General features: G+C 44.3%; 1 protein-coding gene across 2 annotated transcripts in view; it reads left to right on the plus strand.

Annotated features, from left to right (window-relative positions):
- The window catches only part of KCNH1 (potassium voltage-gated channel subfamily H member 1), a 308,739-nt gene that overhangs the window by 16,151 nt on the left and 270,488 nt on the right, over positions 1-22,100 (plus strand). For both annotated transcript variants that reach the window (XM_074949315.1, XM_074949316.1), the window contains one exon: positions 14,201-14,329. In XM_074949315.1, the coding sequence (XP_074805416.1) occupies positions 14,201-14,329 (129 nt within the window). The remainder of the gene's footprint in view (positions 1-14,200; positions 14,330-22,100) is intronic.

A 22,100-nucleotide genomic window follows, 5' to 3' on the forward strand; every position in this document is an offset into this window, starting at 1 on the left:
AGCCTGGAAGACTGCAGTCTTATTAAATTAATGTTAATACCTGATTCCGCAGTCTGATCCACAAGGGCAAACCCTTTTACCTGTACAGAGTCCCAGCCAAGACAAGAGCTTAGGGGTCTGCCCACATGCATCACATTGCAGGATTGAGGGCCTTCACTTGCTCACACTTATATTGCAACTACTTCAGCTTCCAGAACAATACTTCAGCATGTCAACATTAGAATTCAATAAATAATACTACATGGACTATCCCATAATGACAACAAAACCCACCCAACCAACCTGACCTCTTTAAATACAAACCTACGGAGGTTCCAGCTTGCAATCCACCAACCCAACTCTGTCCCAAATATCCAATTAAAAAGATTAGCTTTGTAGCTAGCCCAGGTGTTTAACAAATTTGGGCTCTGTCAGATCAGTGAGGGAATCTGTCCCTGGGGAAAGACCCCTGATAGAGAACCCTGCTAGCAGCTGCTTCCCATTTAAATCCAGGAGGCTCCCAGGCAAGAACCTCTGCTGACTGTCTCATTTAATGGGGAGGAGATCACCTCTTTGCACCAGCCTGTATTGTACTTGTTCTGTAAGTAATGTAACCTTCCCTATTTTGTCTCGCCAATGCACTTCAGCCTTGACCTACAGGAACCAGCTCAATGGAGAAGGGTAATCCAGTCTCCCTGCAGAGTTGGTCCTTGGTCTCTCTGCTGAAACTGCCAATTAGTGCCAGCTGTGGGGTAGCCATCTGAGAGAATCAGTCACTTCACATAGGCCACTGAAAGGTAATAAGTAGGGCCCTACCAAATTCACAGTCCATTTTGGTCAATTTCACGGTCATAGGATTTTTAAAATCGTAAATGTCATGATTTCAGCTATTTAAATCTGAAATTTCATGGTGTCGTAATTACAGGGGTCCTGACCCAAAAAGGAGTTGTGCGGGGGTGGTAGTCACAAGGTTAGTGTGTGTGTGTGTGTGATTTTGCAGTCTTGCTACCCTTACTTCTGGGATGGGTGGCCAGAGAGCAGCTGCTGGCTGGGAGCCCAGCTCTGAAGGCAAAGCCGCCACCTGTAGCAGCGCAGAAGTAAGGATGGCCTGCCTTACTTCCGCAACCCCCCTAAAATAACCATGTGCCCCCACAATCCCCTTTTGGGTCAGGACCCCCCATTTGAGAAACACTGGTCTCCCCCATTAAATCTGTATAGGGTAGGGTAAAAGCACACAAAAGACCAGATTTCATGGGGGGAGACCAGACTTCATGGTCCGGGACATGTTTTTCATGGCTGTGAATTTGGTAGGGCCCTCGTAATAAGGGCTTTGTATGCCAGTGCCAATCTGTGGATGCACTCAGTCCTTTGTTTTCTAAAAGAATCTAATCAGTCCTATAAGGCTGCTGATGTCACTTCATTGGCCTTTGTCGTCATTTCAAAATAATCCTCAAACCACCTTATTTTTCTTTCCAATCTCCAGCCTCTGGTTTTGCTGCCTGTTACCGTGCAGTCTGAGGCACTGTTCCATCTGAGAATGCACCATGGCTTGGGGTGCTCTCCTGGAGCACAGCCTTACTAATACCAATCACTAGAAAAGCCATGTGCACCAGCTGAATAATGCTGAGCATTTGTGATTCTTTCATTCCTCAGTGTCATCTGCCTCCGGTGTTTACCTGTGTCTTAGAATCATAGAATATCAGGGTTGGAAGGGACCTCAGGAGGTCATCTAGTCCAACCCCCTGCTCAAAGCAGGACCAATTTCCAATTTTTGCCCCAGATCCCTAAATGGCCCTCTCAAGGATTGAACTCACAACCCTGGGTTTAGCAGGCCAATGCTGGCCAACCCTGGGTTTAGCAGGCCAATGCTCAAACCACTGAGCTATCCCTCCTAGTCTTGCTAGGCTGAAAATAGCAGCCACAGGGACAAATACAGCTCCCCTCCATGCATGCAAAGCCAAGTAAATGAGCAGTTGTCAAGGTATCCAAGAGGGGCTGGAGGCAGGAGGCGTCTTTCAATTAACCAGTGACTCGGCACTGAGTGGCTATGCAGCCACTCTTCTGTCAGTGCTGCAGCGTATGGGCTATAGTCACATCTGGGGACTCTTGCTGTCCCCCCATGCAGGTTTAAAGCAGTCACATTGTGGGGGATGCACCGAGCACTTCCCTGTCTCCAGCCCTCCCATGCACACAGCCATAAGGAGAGGAGCACATTCTCCTGTGCAGACTCTTCATCACCTGCCAGGTCAAAAAAGTGGCACTGTGGTGGGTCTGCTGCATTGAAGGACTTTCAGGCCATTGGAGAAGGGAGGCGCAGGGAAGAGGCAGCCGTTAAATCTGGTATTTAACTCTAGTGAAGATCTAGGTAAATGACCGCACACTGGCGTAACTTAATGAAGGATCCCACTTCTTAGAGGCCAATAGATCTTGTTTCCTATTGCTTTTTAGTATGTAACACAGACCCCTGATTACAAAGCTGTACATTTTTCAACCTCATTAGTCATATTAGAGATACCTGGTCTACTGTGAGACAGACCTTGAGAGAGAACCTGTACATCACTAGAACCAAGATGTAACATAGAAGGCAGAGGTTCTCAAATATTTTCATAGCATGGACTGCCTCTTAAAAGAGAGGTTGTCTTGTGGCTAACCTTCCCCTCGCCCCGCTTCATTATTACATAGACCACAACCCTTTCTCCCCTGCACCCCCAGCCTCCATTTGTGATCACATAATAGGCCTGTGTAAATACAGCAGTTGCTTATTTGGAAAATTAATATTGGTTAAATATTGAAGTACAGCTGATCAAACAATGGTGACTATTGCATGAAAAATGTGGAAACTTTCAAATTAACTTTCATTCAGCAGGTTTTGAAAAGGACAGTTTTTCCTCTGAAACTTTTCACAACAAAGTTTTGGCTTTGAACACATCTTTTTTTTAAAATTTTATTCCTCCTGTTTTCTTCCTTTGTTTTTACCTGTTTTTTGCTCTTTTTGTTGGCTTTTCCCCTCCTAGCCACTGAAATGGGGGGGGGGCAGAAAAATTAAATAGTTCTATTTTTGTTACTGAATAAACGGAATATTTTGAAAAAATTAAAATTTGTTTTAGAAAAAAGACCATTAAACAATTTTGTTTGAAAAGTGTAGACTAGCTCTGCATTTAATTAATGTATTCTTAGCTCCTTTTAAATGTAACTTACCAGCTGGAAACAAGGAATACAAAGCAAAATTTTCAGATGTATCATAAGTGGGTAGTGTGGACAAATCAGCGTATTGACATGCATTTCATACATGATGGCTTTGTGAATGGTAATCCCATCTCTGCTCACACTCCAGTTTTGGGAGATGTATGTCCTGATCCTAAACCATTGATTTTTAAATGGAAGCAGGAGAAGGTGTATAGTCAATAGATGGAAGTCATTTAATAATTTAACCAGGGTTGGCATAGACTGCTGACACCACAATCTCAAAAGCAGCGACTTGATGTCAATATTTACTTAGCAGCATTAAAAAAAAAAAAAGTGGTCATTGTAGGCAAGTTCATACCATCACTGCGCTAGTACAGAATGGCTGTGAGCCTACGCTGGTTCACAATTATGACTTAGCCGCTAGCATTTTATGATGTATCCTAAAGACAGTGAGTCTGTATCCTGCCTTCATGTTAGCATGTGTTGGTACTTTTTCTCTAAATAAGTATGCAGGAGTACTACTCTTCACTGAACTTTAAGGTTTGGAGAGGATTTCATAGCACTGTATGCTGGGGTCTTAATTGTGCAGCATATATATGTGGAAACATATTCAGGTTATTTAAGATATTGCTTTATAGAACAGTAACTGCAGAAAGTCTACAGATGAAGTGCAAGCAGTTAAAATTTTGGGCGTAAAGAGACCACATTTTCTTCATAGTTACACTGGTGAAACCCAGTGGAGGGGCACTGGTGGATATGAGGGGAGAAGTTGGCCCCCTGAAGGTAATTTGTAAACCTAGATCTCCCAGAGCCAACACACAGGCTTACAGTAACTTCAGGAAAAAGCTCAAACAGTTTAATGCCATTATTTTATTAAAGCTGGATTTGCAGTGGTGTCAATGTTCTGAATGTTTAAGGAAAATTAAAGCAATGATTGCAGCTGCATTGAAGTCAAGGGAGCTGTGCAGATTTACAGCAGCTGAGAATCTGGCCCAATATACTCTGTTCTCAATGATACCATTAGATTCAACTTTTAAAGCCATTTGAGTGTTAATTTACTCTTCACTCTTTGAAGCGTATGTTTTGCTTTTTACGTTTCTCTCAGTGTGAAGATGAAAATGGATGAGTAAATTACACTTGTAACTTCTCGTCTGTTTCATTTCCTGGTTCCCACACCTTAATGCAACGCTCTAGGATTTGGGTTATGAACAATGCAGGGGCAGGTTTGTCTTTTATTCCATTGCTTCCCTTGCAGCAGAAACAACTATGTATTAGGTTTTGTAAGACTGTACTTTACTTGCCTAAGTTTTTGTCCAAATTTGAACAGCTAGAAAGGCATTTTTGTATAGTAAATGGACACTATCCAGTATGTGGTGGTGCCGCCTCAAAGGAAGATTGCTGTAGTAGTGAAGACTGGCCTAGACTTTTAGGAGCAAAGACATAGGAGTTACAGGATTAAACACACCAGCCTGAGAGGCAAAATATACTGCTTAGTAGTTTTACTGGAGTTTAATGAGGAAGATTCCCTCCTGCTAACAGAAACCTTCAGATTACATAGCTTTTCTTCAGCTGCATACGGAGGGTGCTGTTGTTTTTTGGTCTAGGAAGGGATTTTACTGTAATCACTCACATCCATAAGCAGATACAGATGTTCTCCCGGTGTGCAGGTCTGAGCAAGGACCTTTGTACTGCTTACAGACCACGCTGAAGCATTGTGAAAGGTGAGATGGGCTGCAGCTATAGAGGGGAGTCTCCTCCTAAAGGGGTGCCTGTGCCAGCTCTGGCTAGGCCCGCAAAGGGGTAGGCCAAGGGATGGGCGACAAGCTCTGTGATTAGGCAGCCCTGGTATTCTCCCAAGTGGTTCAGAGGAGCTGTGACTGATATTCCAGCACATATGCTGAAGTAGTGGCTATTGTGTTGGGAGGCTGGATTTCACCTCCCTGGATCCTGTGCTTTTCACTTGTGTACAACCTGATGCCTGGTTGTATGTGGGTAGAGTGAATTTCACCAGTATTGCTATCTGCTTATTAAGTTTAATGAAATTATTTTTTCCATTGTACATCTCTCAATGCACAAGAAGGCACTCAGGTAGTACACAGAATGGTATATAAGCCCAAAAGAGTGACTTGGGGTCAGACTCTGCTCATGCATATAAATAAGTACAGTGCTTTCTATAGGGTGAAATCCCCCCTCCCCTCCAATTTCTACAGGGTTAAAATCACTGAAACAGGGATAGGGCTTGTGCTCACCCTCTGCACCAGGTGAATTTTGCCCAGCAGACTTAAGCAGAACCATAGGTAGCAAGGTGCAGTAGGCCTGTAGTGTTTGCAGCATAGACCACGTAGTGATTTATGAACTGGTCCAAACCATTGTATGGGAGCAGAGGGTGGAGAAAATGAAGGAAGAGTCACAGTGGGTCACATTCTCAGCTGCTATAAATTGGCATAGCTGAGGATTATCTAGCTGTGATTCTAACCCAATGTCTTGTTATATCACAAACCCACTCCCTTTCATTCCCTGTAAAATACATACGCCCAGTGGTGAGCTGGAGCCGGTTTGCACCGGTTCGCTAGAACCGGTTGTTAAATTTAGGAGCCCTTTTAGAACCAGTTGTTCTGTGAGGGACAACCCGGTTCTAAAAGGGCTTCTAAATTTAACCGGACAAAAGTGGCGCCTTAGGCGCCGACTCCATGGGTGCTCCAGGGCTGGAGCACCCAAAGGGAAAATTTGGTGGGTGCAGAGCACCCACTGGCAGCTCCCCGCCCTACCCCTGGCCCCAGCTCACCTCCACTTCACCTCCACCTCCTCCCCTGAACGCACCACCCCGCTCTGCTTCTCCGCCCCCGCAGGCTTCCTGCGAATCAGCTGTTTGTGCGGGAAGCTGGGGCAGGCTGAGAAGCAGGCTGCAGCTTCCCACTCAGGCCCAGGGAGGTGGAGGTGAGCTGGGGTGGGGGGGGTGCGAGGAGGGCCGCCCACGCTGCAGCAGGTAAGCCGGGGGGGTGCGCAGGGGAACTGCTCCTTGCCCCAGCTCACCTCCGCCACCCTCAGCCTGAGCGGGAAGCTGCCACCTGCTTCTCAGCCCTCCCAGGCTTCCCGCCAAACAGCTGATTCGCAGGAAGCCAGGGGAGGGGGGCGGAGAAGCAGAGCGGGGCGGTGCATTCAGAGGCGGAGCAGAGGTGAGGTGAGCTGGGGCTGGGCGCAGGGCAGGGAGCTGCCGGTGGGTGCTCTGCACCCACCAAATTTTCCCCGTGGGTGCTCCAGCCCTGGAGCACTCCTGGAGTTGGTGCCTACGGCACCACTTTTGATGTGATCAGTGGGGGAGCAGCCGCTCCCCCAGCTCCCCCCCTAGTTACGCTCCCCGCCCCTAGGAGCCAGAGGGACCTGCCAGATGCTTCCTGGGAGCTGCCCCAGGTAAGCACCTCCGGGACTCCCCACCTCACACCCTGGCAGGTCCCTCTGGCTCTTAGGGGTGGGGTGGGCACCCACTATGGTGGCCCACGAGACCCTCCTGCTTGGTTCTGGAGGCAGTCAGGGGACAGGGGAGGGGGGTGGATGGGGCAGGGGTCCGGGGGGGGGCGTCAAGGAACGCAGGGGGTTGGATGGGGCAGGAGTCGGCAACGACCCCCTCGTGGGGTGAGGAAGGAACCCGATGTTAAGATTTTGACAGCTCATCACTGCATACGCCTAACTTCAGTTCATCTCAGGAAGGTCAAACTAATACGGCTATGTCACCAGGTGACACCCTGCTCCTGTCTGATCTGTCTACACAGACTCTGAGGCCTTCAGTTATTAAACTGTGCTGGGGTGTTTTGTTTACATTTGCTATTCCCCTACCTTACCAATCCATACACCATGTTATTTAGTTTCAGTCTCTCCTCAGTTCTCTGCCGAGGAGAGGGAAGAGATCTCTCTACCCAGAGATCTCTCCTTCCTGCCTCTCTCTCCCCACCCTCCCCTCCTTCCTGTGCTGCCTTATACTTCCTGTGTTAACAGGCCATTTCTCTTGGTAGTCCTCCACCAGCCCTTCTAATCCATTAATTTGGCCCTGCCAGGTCCACCCTGGGGGAAATTAATAGGTGTTTAAGTGACCAGAGTGCTGGCTCAGCTGTTGGTTCCCAGCCTTCTGTCACAGGCTAGGACTCATAAAACTGATAAACCAAGTCCCCATTGACCATGGCAATGTTGCCGGCACCCAGTGCCAGAGGCAAGCAACAGCAGGGGTTCGTTGCCCGGTGTGCGTCACCCAATAATCACAACGGGGTGGAGAAGCAGAAAAGTTTATTTGAAGCTTCAAAGAAGGTACAGGGAGAATACAATCTCAAATCCTGGACACAGAGCAGGAAGTTACACATGGTTTTATACATCCTTTCTTCAGCGTACTTATCCAATAGCAAGCTGCCCTAAGTATCCATGGGGGGGGCCAAGGACACTTGGGCCTACTGCGAGGGGGCTTCATCGACACTCATGGTCTTCCATCCCCTCGAGTTACCTAGTGGCCATGCCCAGTGTCCCCAACAGCAACTTTACCTGGATAATGTGTTTGCAAGAATGAGCTACCATCAAACAATTTCTCTAATGTAGTCACTGTGGAGCCACTTTCCGATAACTTCCCTCGTTTCTTTTATCTGAAGCAAAAGCAAGGGAAATCTGGAGGTTTACCCATCTTCCAGTCCCCTACAGCACATCGGAACTTCATGTAACATAAATCATAGCAAATGGCTGTAGTACTCAGAGCTGGCAATAGGCGTAAGCAGACTAAACAATTGCTTAGGGCACTGATCAGCTCAAGGGGGGACCCCCCTATTAATTATTAATATGGGCTGAGTGTGGGGCAACCCCCCGCAAAATATTCCTGCGTAGGGCCCCCATTGGACTAGCACTGGCAGTAGGGGAGCATGTTCCAAACCAAGTTCTGTTCTTTAGTAACCCTTCAGGATTCTAGCACGCTCGAGTAACCTCTGCGTCCAGAGACTTCACCTTTAGGGAGCTGAAATTTGTTTTTCTTTATCTTACCATGTAAAGATCTGACCTATTGACCCATTATTTACTAGTGTAAAGTGGCACCTAGTGCAGAAAATGTGAAGGCAGTGCTTGTAAAGCACTGGAAATGGCACCATAAAGTCTATCAATATAACCACACTGTGCTGAGTGCTGCTAGACACTAAGCTGGGTGGTTCTCATTCAGTGCACACTGCTTGTTCAGAGGTAAAATCTATGGTAAGGCTTGAGCATTTACCTTACATAGTCAAATGTCAGATACTCCTCTCTATTCATAGTTAAAACTTGTATTGAAAATGTCATTTGCCTAGCCCCCTAACTGATTTCACGCGGTTAAATTGTTTGTGTGTTTAATTAAGGTTGGGCAAAATACACGGCCTCTGCCAGGTTGAGAAACAATGTAAAAATGATAGCGCATTAGTGAAATATTGAGGGGGAGAATGTAAAGGTCCGCTGTACTTCTTAAGTAACTGAAATTCAGCTGTCTGCTTCACTGCACACTGTAATTGATGAAGATATTGCATGGGGCTCTAGCCTTTCCAGCACCATAGTGTTTGGACGTAAAAGCTACCAAAGTAATACCTTCTTGTCTGAGTGTGTGATTGGAACTTTGTCTGAAAGTTGTCTTTGTGAGTGCTGTTTTTCTCCAAAGTTACCAATTCAGTAACACCATCTTTGCCATCAAACATGATTTCCATCGTGTTTACACATCAATCTTGTTTTACTCTGTCAAAAGATAAACATTGCCTAGAATGATTTTTTTTTAAATTAGGCTTTTTACAGCTAACACAGTATTTTACACCTACTTAGCACTATTCACTGAAGGAGGTCAGACTGCATATTGAAACATAAATTAATCCTCATGGTGCCCATGGAGGTAGATACTTAGGCCTGGTCTACACTACAGCATTAGGTCGATGGAAGCCACCTTAAGTCAACCTGTTAATGTATGTGTCTACACTTCCAGGTCCTTTACGCTGACCTAAGTCACCTTTAGTGTCTCCTACTGTCCAATGAGCACAACCAGGCAGAGAAAGGAAGTGATGTGGCTACAGCACTGTAAACAGTGTGAGAAGCAACAAGAGAACTTGGGAGCTTCTGCCTCACTTCTGCAGAACATTAGCATCCAGGGGATCCAGTCAAGATCAGGCCTCATTGTGCTAAACACTGTACCTAGCCAGAGTAAGACAGTCTTGCCCTAAAGCTATTGCAATCCAAATAGACAAGACAGGAAAAAAAGGAGAAAGGAAGTGTTGTTTTTCCCATTTTTACATTTGGAGAATGGGGACGCAAACAGATGAAGTGACTTGTCCAGGCCAGTGCTGGGAACTGACCTAGCTCTCTCGAGACCTAGATCAGTACCTTATCCACAATACCATCCTGTCTCTTCACATTCCTTTCCCCCACAAAATTGATTCTATTCCATTAAGCAGGCACTGGATTCCTTCACCGTTGATTCCAATATAACAGAAGTCAACCTGGCTCAGGAGGGTTTACTTCATCGTTTGTGTCCTGGCATTATCATTGATCTTCACCAGGAAGAGCATTTGCCAAGACTAAAAACAAAACATCAGTGAAAGTAGTTGCACTATTAGAGATGCTGCTAAACAGTCTATGCCTCCATACGCAGCCATACGTCAGCGCAGAGCGGTGCGAGAGGAGAATTTCCCCTCAGGTAGCTACAAGAGCTCTGAAAAATCAGGCCGGCAGATGTGCCTCAGCAGGTGTAAATTGTGGACTGGATCTGAAAATAACACTGCATTAAAAGAGGCATTTCTGAGCCACTAGTGACTGTCTGGCTGAGCGGAGACGTCAGCTTTGACTCTGATAGGGTGGGGTCTCCCTGTTTAGAGGCTGAAATCCTTGTTTCTGGCCTGATTTATTACTAGTTTACACTCAGAGCTTTCATGTTTAATATTAAAATAAACTGTTGAATGTTTTTAAAAAGTAAAATTCTTCTGATAATTACACCAGGCTGCAGAAAAGAACTCGGTACAGCCACAAGCTCACCCAAACCTTTCCATGTTTCCTACAACTTAGATCTCAGACCTGCTATCAGTTACCTCTGAGCAGCAAGAGCATTGTGGGTAACCATTTGCAAATGAGCACACCTCACTTTATTATATAAATTCCTCTACCTGGTACCTGTCTCCTAGCCCCAGAGACATTTAAAATGAGACTGGACAAAGCACTGGGAACTTCTGTGTGTTATCTCCAGCGATGGACTGAATCACTTAAAAGGATTTTTCCATTCAATAATCTTTGCTGTTGCTATTTACATATAGCTCCAGAAATGGAGTAGGGTTTACCCAGACCAGCTCTGTGACCGTGAACATGTTTTGCCATGGGAAGTCCCAGGCGTGTGCCATCCTGTCCTAGTGGTGCTCCAAAGGATACCTGAATAATGGCAGTTACTAAAAGCACCTCCTTTCATTTCTGGCCAGCAAGAAGATTTGGTTGTTCCCTGCTGTTGCTGGCCTAGATACCGAGAGCTAGAAACTCTACCTGGCTCACAATAAAACGTTCAGTAAGAAACTGCAGCTGGCGCATAATGTGGTGCGCTAGGTCACGAGGAGGAAATAGCTGATCAAAGCATGTTACGTAGGAATGCTACAGACTGCGTTTGCTTCCTGTTCGCTGCCAAATCCAATTCAAGGTTATGGTACTGATCTATAAAGCCCTTAGAAAGAGCTCACACTGTCTCAGAGATTCTTCTTCTGAGACCAGCCCCAGCAGTTACTTTCATGTGGCATGTTGTTATTGAAAGAACACACACATGAAACTGCGGGAGCCATAGTGAGAACCTTTTCGATAGAAACCCATGGGCTGGTATAGCCTCCAAGCAGGAAAATTCCCTTGCCTCATTCAGCTTATGTTGTAAAAATCACCTTTTCAATAATTTGTCCCTCTGTAGAACCAAAGCACTAGAAAAAAGCAACATGTACTAGAGAAGAAGCCAATGTTTAAACCAGAGCAGGAGGGTAAATTGCCTGTCTTTTCTGGAGAGAACCCACTATTTTCTCTAGCTTTTATACAATATCTAAATGCCAAGGTGTTTTAGAAATGACAGGTGGAGGTGAAACTGGGTATACGACACCACCTAAATACTATGAAGGTTTAAAAGTAAGCCTAGCACCATGGCAATAGGTTGCAGTGCAACAAGGCAATTTGGGGTGCTTCTGGATGAAAGAAAACATTCGTGCAAAAAGCTAGTAACCGCTGGCTATCGGGGGAGATTGGCTCCCTTCCAGCTGCACAGTAGACATGCCCTAAGTATGCAAAGGAGTAGGAGAAGCTGGAACACAAGTGAGTGGGTATGCACATGGGGTGTGATGGAACAAATGAAGGTGCGTGGTGGAGAGCTGGATGTGCATTTGGTCATACTGGGGATAATGCATGCATGAAGGTAGGAGGAAGGCCAGATGGGAAAGGATGAAGGAATACACATGCATGGTAAACTGGGTGGGAGTTAGGGCTGTGGCTAAGAAAGGATCAAAGTATAGAAAGGTGAGTGCAAAGGGAAAAAATGTTACAAAAAGATACTGGCTTCTCTGTAGATGAGACTCTTTAGGTTAATTAATAACTTGCTAATGATTTTTACTGGGGCATTTATTCTGTTGTCACTATTTTGTAACTGCTTCAGGTTTTATTTATTTGTTTAAGGCTTGCTCAGGCACTTTAGTGCCTTTCTTCATATAGAGCCCTTAAATTTCTATAGCTCCAACACTTCTCCCCAGATGGCCTTCAGTAACTCAAAGTCCATCTGTTGGCTTACCACGCTTTTTGAATCAGAGACTCCATCATTCAGTTACCCTGAAGTTCACAGGGCTTGCAGCACATATGGTCTGGAAGCTTGTTCGATGTCTGAAGCTGCCTGCAATATCCAGGCACAGCGGGATGTGTTATAGATTTGAGTTTCATTCACGGAAACTGTCTATGGGCCTCTGAGTTTTATCTTCAGTGGCCCAGGAAGACTGCTACATGCAGAGGCTGGGGGAAGGCTGGGTGATGCATCAAGAGCACCATGCTTCATACCCATTAGCACAGTGGGAAAATTGCCAGTTGCTTATTTCAACGAACAATTTGTGAACTTCCTGAGGGCCTTGTGCTCCTCTGGGAGCCGTGAGTAGCCACAGTCATTACTAACATCTGACTGAATTATGGACTATCATGTAAATACAGTCTGTACTCTGAAATAAAACCTGGATAGTTCAGCTGATAGATAAAGCGATATGCCTCTCTCATCTTCAGGTTGCTAGAACCAAATGAACCTAGGTAGGGGGTCATATGGTGGAGAAGAGGTGGTTCTCTTCCAGGCTCCACCCACAAAATAAGCTCCACCCATGTGAGGTGTAAAAATGAGATGCTACTTGCTGTAGGTAGTGCAGATGGTCAAAATATAATTGTGCAGCTCTTTGAGCTCCATTGGGCTTCTAAAACTTGGCTACCCTCTGTGGGCTTAAATATACCCATGGGCTGTGCTAGGCCCCTAGGGCTGAGGAAATAACTAGTAGTATCTCCCGAGCATCACTCACTGTGACACCAACAAGTGACACCAACATGGGACCTCTCTCTCAGTGAATTATGTAGATCTGTGAATCCGCCCTTTGATTTCTTACATGCACAGTGAAGTAAGTATTGACTTCTAAATCACCATCTTTAGGTAGCTTGGTTGACTCCTCACTGATATGAATGGGACAGCTCACACCTCTTAGAGCTAATGTTCCAGACTCTCTGCAGCATCACTTGGACAGCTCTGCATGGGTTACGCTTGGTTCACCCTCTTGAGGTTTCTGTCACAACCATAACCATTGGAGATGTACGTTTTCTTTTTAGAAGAAAGCTGAGATTCTGGGGGGAAAGACTAGCTTCACGGAGGAGCTGGTATGGTGTATGGGCACATATTGGCTCTGTTTGAGCCCTTCAGCCTGCTAATACCCAAAAGTCTCGAACATCTGACAGCTGTGGTTTGTGTGAAACGAGTCTGTTGAGGTCAGTACTGGTGCTAGTGGACAGGGACCCCATTACTATAATTGACATCATTTTGGCAGCCTCAGCAGAAACACCAGGGATTAAATGGACCTGGAGATTGAATTACCCTCTCCCCTATAGAGATGGTCTGTTTGTCTGTCATAGTTGAAGTACTCTGGCAGAGCAGCTGGTATGGCTGCTTTCTGTGTGATATCTTTACTGTGATAAGCAGACGACTCCAATCTTCAGAGCTGTCATTAGCACTTAATCCATTTAGGTAATTACCAAAGCACAGCTATATTGAAGTGTCACTCTTCGTCACAATCTGTGGGCCCAATCCTCATCACTTGCATTCTGATGTAACTCCATTGACTTCACTGGAGTTATTCCTGCTTTATACTGGGGTAAGTGAGAGCATCATCAGAATGAGCAGACGTTGAGATGGCCTGAGTGGCCAGCAGAATGTTTCCTTTGCACAGAGGAATCTTCCGGTAACACAGAGCTAGCATAGCCAGTCCAGTGCCATCCTCCTCACAGCTCCTGGCATTGGGGGCATGGCTGGACCAAGACTGTACTTCGGTCCTCCCTGACTGCCAGAATGGCCCCGGGGGACTCTTGCAGGTAGACGTAACTTAGAGCCAAACTGACCTCCAGCCATCCCAATGCTGGGGTGTATGATATCAAGGTGGTATATAACTTTTGCCCCTTACTCAGGTCCTCTGCTCCGAGAACAGCCCAACTGGTCTCAGGGTTTGGGCCTTTGCACCTGGGATGTTTTAATCTGTAGATCTCAAAGCACTTTATAAATGTGGGTAAAAATTATTTTAACCATTTTGCATATAGGAAACTCCAGGCACAAAGAGGGGTAAGTGACTTGTCCAAGATCACACAACAAATCAGAGGTAGAGTTGAGACTACAGCTGCCCTCACAGCTGCTCTGTCATTTTACATTTGGGGTGTTTGCGAAACAGTAATAGTCACAAACGGCTTCTTTTAAAGTCTAAATTTTAAAAATATCACATTCAGTGTTCTGTCTACTATTGACCAACTTTTTTTTTTTTTGCAGGGACACCTGTCTGGTTCTTTGTGAAAATTGCTCCAATTCGAAATGAACAGGATAAAGTGGTTTTATTTCTTTGCACTTTCAGTGACATAACAGCTTTCAAACAGCCCATTGAGGATGATTCGTGTAAAGGTTTGTCTTTCTTGTCATATAATTGTGCATTGTGCTGCTTCTCTTGGTGCATGTTGACTGTGAAATAACTGAAGGCCTCTAATACCCACACTAAGAATTGGACTTTAAAACAAGTGGCAACCATGCAGTGTCAAGAACAGCCCCATGTGGAATGACTGCAAGCTTTAGAATGATCTAAGCAGGATTGACTCTGGTATGTGCTTGGATGGGTGACCACTAAGGAAAAATCCAAGTACTGTTAGAAATTGGGACTGGGGATCCAGTGGGTGGTGCTTTTCCTTTTAATTCAGTTCTGACCAATGCCTCAGCATGGTATTATGTGGGCACAGAGTTGTTACAAGTGCCAGCTTTTGGATGAACTGTAAAACTAAGGTCTCGACCACTTATCATTATTATAACTAGTGAAGGGTGCCGAGTCCCTTCTCTGAGGCACTGAGCCAACACAAATCCTTTGTCCTCAGTGGGAACGGGGGCTGTTCAGCTTCTTTCAGATCTGTTGGCACTCTGTGCAACAGCAGAGGCATTAACCCTATTGCTGGAATCTAGCCCAGACTTGGGTAATTTCATTCCACCTGCCTAAATGAGGGCCTGATCCGGTTTCCATGAAACTCAATGAAAAGACTCCCAGTGATCTCAGTGGGAGCTGGATCAGGCCTAAACTGTTAGATAGAGTTGCTGCATGCTGTTAATCCATTGCTGAGTTTCACCCCAGAGGCTGTGGCCCTTCAGCAAGGCCCTGATCCTGCACATTTATGGGTAGATTCCTGTGTCCGTGCAGAGCCATATATGAGCTTGAAGGAGAATAGTTTATAACGGGAGATGAATCCTCGGAGGCAAGAGGTACATAATGCAAGTTCTCTTGTTGATCGCATTTCTTTTTAGTGTTCAGTAATATCTGTAGTATAAAACTTAACAGGAAGTTGAATTTATTTACATTTTATTTTAAAAATATAGTGTTTCTCAAAGTGGAAACACCTGTCACCATCCCTAATGAAGAACAACCTTTAAAAATAGACTCTCTGCCAAGCTGTATTGAATGGTTTTCTTTTTATTGCTATGTGTTTTTGGTTTTTTTGTTGCTCTAATCAAATTAGAAAGTGGGTTTTGTAGTCAGAAAGGTCTGTCTCATGGAAAATGGCTTTCTGCCAGGCACCTCGTGGTGTTAACTTCACTCTGACAAGAACTGACGCAGAGATAAATCAGTATTAGGTAGTAAAGCTAGCTCTAGATTATTCACTGGGAATGAAGTGCATTTAACCAGGCAATGAAGCGAGTTTCTTTCAGGAGTGATACTAGCCTGTAGTTCTCCCCTGCACTTCTGCTGAAACCAACGTTCTGCTGAAGAGCCTAATGTGCTAGTAAGCTATGGACTCGGGAGCAAAGATTTGTTTTCTCTCTGAAGATGACACATTTGATTTTGTAAGTAGGAGAAAGAAAACTCTAATCAAACATTTGAAGAAGTTGCACCTGTTGGATTCCCAGATTGTACTATACTTACGGTGGTGGTGATGATGCTTAGCAGTTTCATGTCCAAAGCAATGTACAGAGATTAAACTAATTATCCACACAGCATCCAAGTTAGGTGGGTGTTATGTTCATTTTACAAATGGGGAAACGGAGGCAGACAGCTAAGTGCCAGATTTTTGAAATGTGGGTGCCTAAAACCAGGCATGGAAGTAAAAGTGGCCTGATTTTCAGAGGGGCTAAACACCCACAACTGCCCCAGAAATCTTCCTCAGACTTGGATGGAGTGACTTGCCCAAGGCCACAGAGTGAGCCTGTGGCACAGCTGGGATTAAAATTTGAGAGCTGCTGACTCTCAACCCTACGCTCATTCTCCAGACCGTGCTGTTTCTTCACATAACAAAAGTTACATGATGTTATTTGTAAGTCTTCCAAATATTAGTCCCAAGTTTACTGAAGTCAATGAAGTTCTACCAGTTTTGTGTTGGTGTGAGTGGAAAACCCATTATTTCTACACATGCAAGTCAGAAGATGTGATACCATGGTAATAAAGTTGGAGATACTCTCTTAAGCCTTAATTTATTTCCAAGTCTTTTTACTCGCTGCTACTGCTTCTTCCTAGAGGATAGCTCCACGCTGTCCCTACACACAGTATATTTGCAATGATTTGATTAATTAAAAGCCCAGCACCATGCAGAAATGCATGTTGTCAGACACTTAGAGACTTTTATACACATATTTATTAGTAGAGCTTATTGAGCCTTCATATCTTGCATGAAAAAGTTGCATGTCTGGTGGGTGACTCACAGGGTTGTGGAGGGGAATGAGAATATTTTTGGAAGTTGTGAGAGGTAGAAAAACTGGTTATGATTTCAGAAGAATCTTCAAGGAATAAACATCAGGGGTCTGAATTTTGAAGAGGACACATTCTTTGGGCCACATACAAACTTGTATTGACATTTACTGTAGCGCTGATCACAACATATTTTAAATGAAAAATGGCTTTTTGACCAAAAAGAGAACTTTTGCAGAAAATTTTCATTTGAGTAGAAATGTTCCTGATTTTCTACAAAAAACCAGGAAACCCCAAAGTGAAAGTTTTTATTGAAAATGACTTTTGGATCTCAGCTTTTTGTTGTTTGTTTGTTGCTGGAAAAAATGAAAACTCCTTGTGGGAAATAATTTTTCAGAATTTCCTATGAAAAGCCTCTAGTTTAGTGTGATTGTGCATGCACCCTCAGTTATTTCCTGTGAAAATCTCCAGTTAAACGCCTAATAGTCCCTTTACATGTGCAAAGACCTCATTTCCACGTGCAGTTATGTGTTGGTTCATATGCGGTGGATGTAGCCCTAGGTGCCTGATCATTTGAAATCAGGCCCTGTAGCTCTGCTTATCGAAGCATTGCTATCTTATGCAAAGAGTAGCTGTCTATTTATCTCTGCCCATTTAAAGAGCAGGTTATGGCTTGGCCTGAGCACACTTAGCTATGAATGTCCTAGTAGCCCACTATTGAATGTTTAATTTCAAGCACTTTTTTTTTTTGAGCTGTCAGCGTGCTTGTGACTTACGGAAGGGGGTGTGTGTGTCTTGCACTAATGACTGGAGATTGACATGTGTGCAAAAGTGAACAGGCAGCTGTTGTCTGAGATGAGTAGAAGAAGGCAGAGATGAAAATGGTGCTGAGACCACCCATTCATTTTAATAAACACCCTAATAATCAGACATTAAAAAGCCTGACATTTGAAAAATGGAAGTCTTATACTAGGTATGCTTCTAATGATAGGGTCTTTTGTTTTCTGGTTCAAAGAACTCCTTCACTTTTAATACTGCATAATGTATGACTGCCGTGGAGATTTAAGTAAATTTGCTTTTAAACATAGCTGCTTTAAAAATAGCATACACCAAATATAGCTACTTGAAAAATACTATATGTCAGTGGTGTTTGAAGATATAAATAAACTTTTCTACCTCCCCACACACGTTCCTCTTAAAATTTCAGGGGGGGGAGGTATTTATCCTGTGTGAAATTCCATTCAAGTTGATTGAGTTACATTATGGCGGAATATGGCACTTGATATTTTATGTGGGCCTCACAGCAGGCCCTCTAGAATGTCTGAAACTAGTCTATGCTTTTGCCCTTTTGGTTTATGATCACATGAGGTTTGGAGCACTCCGAGAAGGAGATATTCAAAATGATCTCTACATTTGAATGCACAGTTTTAGGGGCATGGTAATTTGTGCATGCAAATAGGATTTGTATGTACAAATTGAGTAGTCAGACATTCAGCAGGTTGGCAGGAACGAGTATTTGTGCATGCAAAGGAAAGTGTGCAAACTTAGGGGCTGTGTTGAGGTCCATTTGAAAATGTGGACTGGAGGGTGCTCTGCCGACTTACACCAGCTCAGAATCTGTTGCTTAGACCCAATGTTTTTGTTTTCATTATTTTTATAAGACAAAATGATATTGGGTTCAACAACCATGTACCCTGTGGGTGAAAGATTGCTGGCCTGTTATCTCCTAAACTGCTATGTTTCCAGCAGTAATTGTTATAATTGACACTGCAGAAGAAGTTTTATTTCATTTTGTGTTTATGGTAATCCTTTCGATCAGAATCAGGGCTGAGAAAAATCCAACTGGCTTTGTTTGCTTAGTTTATTTTAATTCAGAAATAGTGTTTTCTGGTCTGTGTTTTTGTTTTGTGTGGGGAGGGAGGGGAGATTTTTTAAAATAAGTATTTACATGAACATAATTTATATTTGAAGGTTTTTTGTTAGTAGAAACATTAGGCTTCAGTTTCAATGTCTGAATGAAACCTTTAACTTAAAAAAAGCAAACAGAGAAGTGATGAGAACATAAAGACTCTTGTTTATGCTTCTTAGGTCCATTAGGACAAACAATGTTCTAGAACTCTCCAGAAACTTAGACGGGAATGGGATTGAACAGAGTCACTGATGACTGGAGAGAGGTGAAGTCAGCTGTAATTGGATTTTGAAGAGAAGGGAATAGATGGAAATGAGAACTGTTCAGGAGCGTGGTTTGCTTGATTCCAGACAATTCTGAATGCAGATGACATGGTAATCTGATAATACAAATCTGGTTACCCCATCTTACTTTTTCAGTCTTCACAATGTTAAATTTATGAGGCAGTGGCTTTTAATTCTAACTCTAGTAACTCAAAGTTGCTGATCAATGCTCCAGCTTGGCTAGTGTTTAGTAATTACTATAGTATTCAACATATGAAAGGATGTGATTCATCTTGAGTAAGCTGAAGGAAGTGGTAGGAACCAACTGAATGAATTGAAATAATGAAAACTGATAATTCTTCTATAATAAAATGTAAACATTGTCATGTTTTCGAAGCAAGTTACAAAGGGACCAGGTTCCTCTCAAAGTGCAGAAAATTGGCTTCTTCCAATTTGTTTGAAAATGAAATGTGCCATTGAATGAAACTTCATCTCTTAAAGTGGAAGAGGAAAACACTGAGTTTGATGATCCTGCAAATAGATCTTTTCGACGCTGTTGTTCTCATTGAAACCTAGCTGCAGTAATAATGTAAGTCCCTGTTCCAGGCATTCTAGCAGCTCTTTCGTATTAAGCAATCTCTCTTCTCTTCTCTTCTTCTCTTCTCTTCAACATCAAAAAGCAGCAAAACTCCTTGGTAATGATGGTGTAAAGACAAATAAAAGGAAAAACTTGATATTAATAAGAGAGCTTGAAACATTCTTTTATGCCAAGATCTTCACCTTCAGTGTAGCCCAAATCAAACTATCTAAAGAAATGATTGAAGTGTGTTTCGTCCTGTATCAGCTTCTTCAGACCAAATGAAACTCATTGGTCCACTACCCAATGCTGCAAATGAAGAAACAGGAGGAAAAGAAAAGGAAAAGCTTAAAGAAATAACATTGGCACTAATGCAGGACGGTTGGTTGAATCTGAGAACCTACCCAACAGTGGCTATAAGTGTCCATTCAGGAAAAATGCGTTCCTACTCATTGCTATTGATTCTGTATCTGAAAACAAAACCACAGAATATCCTGTTCTAGCTGCTGAAAAAAACATGCAAGATTGCAGGGTAAATTGTCTTTGCCATTTGCTCAGAGAACAAAAATTAAAATGGAAAAAGATGAGAAGACTTCTTGGGTGCACTCTTCCTCCATTTCTGAGATGTGGGTGTGGAACACACTATTTCAACTTTTTTGAGAAAGAAGTCAGACCTAACACAGATCTGAAGCATACTGGAAGTTCCAAAAGTACTCTGCAACCACCATTTGCATCATGGTTGGCTGATTGAAAAAGGAAGACTAAAAAAATGGTTTGTATTACAGTAGTGCCCATAGGCCCTCACTGAGACTTGGGGCCCTGTTGTGCTGAACACTGTGCACAGTGTAAGAGGCAATCCCTTCCCCAAAGAGCTTACAGTCTAGATTCACAAGAGTAACAAATGGTGGGAGGGGAAACAGAAGCACAGAGAGGTGAAATGACTTACCCAAGGTCACACAGTAGGTCAGTGGCAAAGCTAGTAATAAAATTCACATCTCCTGACCCCCAATCTAGTGCTGTGTCTACTAGACCACACTGCCTCCATAAGGATAGATGCCCACCTTCTCAAGGACACTTGGGAATTCTCAAGAAGACTGTTTGTATCTTTGTACCTAAATACTACAGTGTATTGAAATTTGCACTGAGCACAAGGAGGATTCTGTTAAAAACATAACATGCATTTTATATAACAGGGACTCTTAGAGTCACTAAGCTTACGGAGCTCCATCCTGGGGGACCTCTGGTTTCCAAAGCGATACAGACCCTTATTCTTCCCTCTTGAGGACCTTGCTTGTAGCAGTCCGCATGGAACTTGGAGGAAAGAGCACAGGCTACAGGAGGGAAGGTGGTGGTGACACCATGAAGACAGTCTGTGTGCACATGGCTGGAATGCTAGCTGCAGTTACAGCATCTCTGTAAATAGTTCTCTTAATTAAGATCCTGGTTAGTTTCAGAAACATGGAGTCCTCTCCTATTATTACCCAGCATGCGGTACGTGAAATGTCAATGACCCACCTTAGGACCAGTGGGGCCTGGGTTCTTTTGCACTCAGTGCCTTCACCTAATGGCCCAATTCATAAATTAACAGACAACGGCTATGACCTCTGGGACATTACAATGTATAATTACAGGAAATCCAGGACCATCAGACATATTAGTCACAGAATGTATAGCAGTATATTAACAGAATGGAAATGGAACAGGTCAGAGAATCCAGGATATCAAATAATTGAGTAACCAGCCAATCCCCCAGCAATGAACATGCAATGTCCATGAACTAAGTAAGAATATCAAAATGCCTCAAAAGTCTCCCACAGGCAGCAGCTTGTTGTTGGAGCTCAGTGAAAAGGGCTGGCATGCTTTCCTGGTAACTTGATAGTTCTCCCCTTCCAAGGGAAGGGCCCCAATGCAGAGGCAGCTTACCAGGCACAGCTGGAAGTCAGTCCTCACAAGCAAAGCAGAGTCTTGGGGCTCAGTCTCTCCTTTGTGGAGCTGGGAGTCAGTCCTAAGTCCTCTGGCCAGGTAAGACAAAATGGAGTCTCACCTGCTGCTGCATGGTGAAACTTCTGGGCTGCATTCCCTGTGGCTGCTGTAACCCGACTCTCTGTTTCCAGGTGTCTTCTACAAAACCACCCCTGCCCAGGCTCAGTTCACATGTGAAGGCTCAGAGATGCTTTTTGGGGCCCGAAGTTGGTCACCCAGGCATGGCAATTGGGCTCTGGCCAGGTAACTCCTCCTCTCAAACATGAGGTCTGTCCAGGTTCAACTCATATGCTGGGGCAGCTCTGGCCATGGACAGGCTTTCTGGTGCCTGCGGTCAGTTGCCAGGCTTGTCTGGAGCTCCTGGTCTGGCCCCCACAGAGTGTTTGTGCCTCTCAAACAGGTGAGATCAGCAATCTGTTTACACAGTTTCTATGCTACAACGGGGAGAGCGCCTCCCAGCCTGGTCAGAGAGACTTGTGCCAGTGGGGCTTGCATTAATATGCCTGGATGTTGCGACACCAGCAGTGTCTCAGTGTAGCCACCCAAGTTTAGACCCAGGGGGCAGGGTGGGCTTGTGCTTGGGTAGCTAGCTTGAGCCTACACTGGTACCACAACGTTTGTGCAACTAATTTTAGTGTGCTAGTGCAAGCCCCACTAACATGAGTCTGTTTACCTGGGCTGGGGGGGTTCGCTCCCATGTATGCAGACATACCCTTGGGAATTGCTTCTCTCAAGCCTCCAAATGGCTAGCGGGCTTCACTTACAAAAGCACCTGAAGCAGA

This window comes from Natator depressus, chromosome 3 (genome assembly GCF_965152275.1).
Source record: "Natator depressus isolate rNatDep1 chromosome 3, rNatDep2.hap1, whole genome shotgun sequence".
In the NCBI taxonomy this organism is placed as follows: Eukaryota; Metazoa; Chordata; order Testudines; family Cheloniidae; genus Natator; species Natator depressus.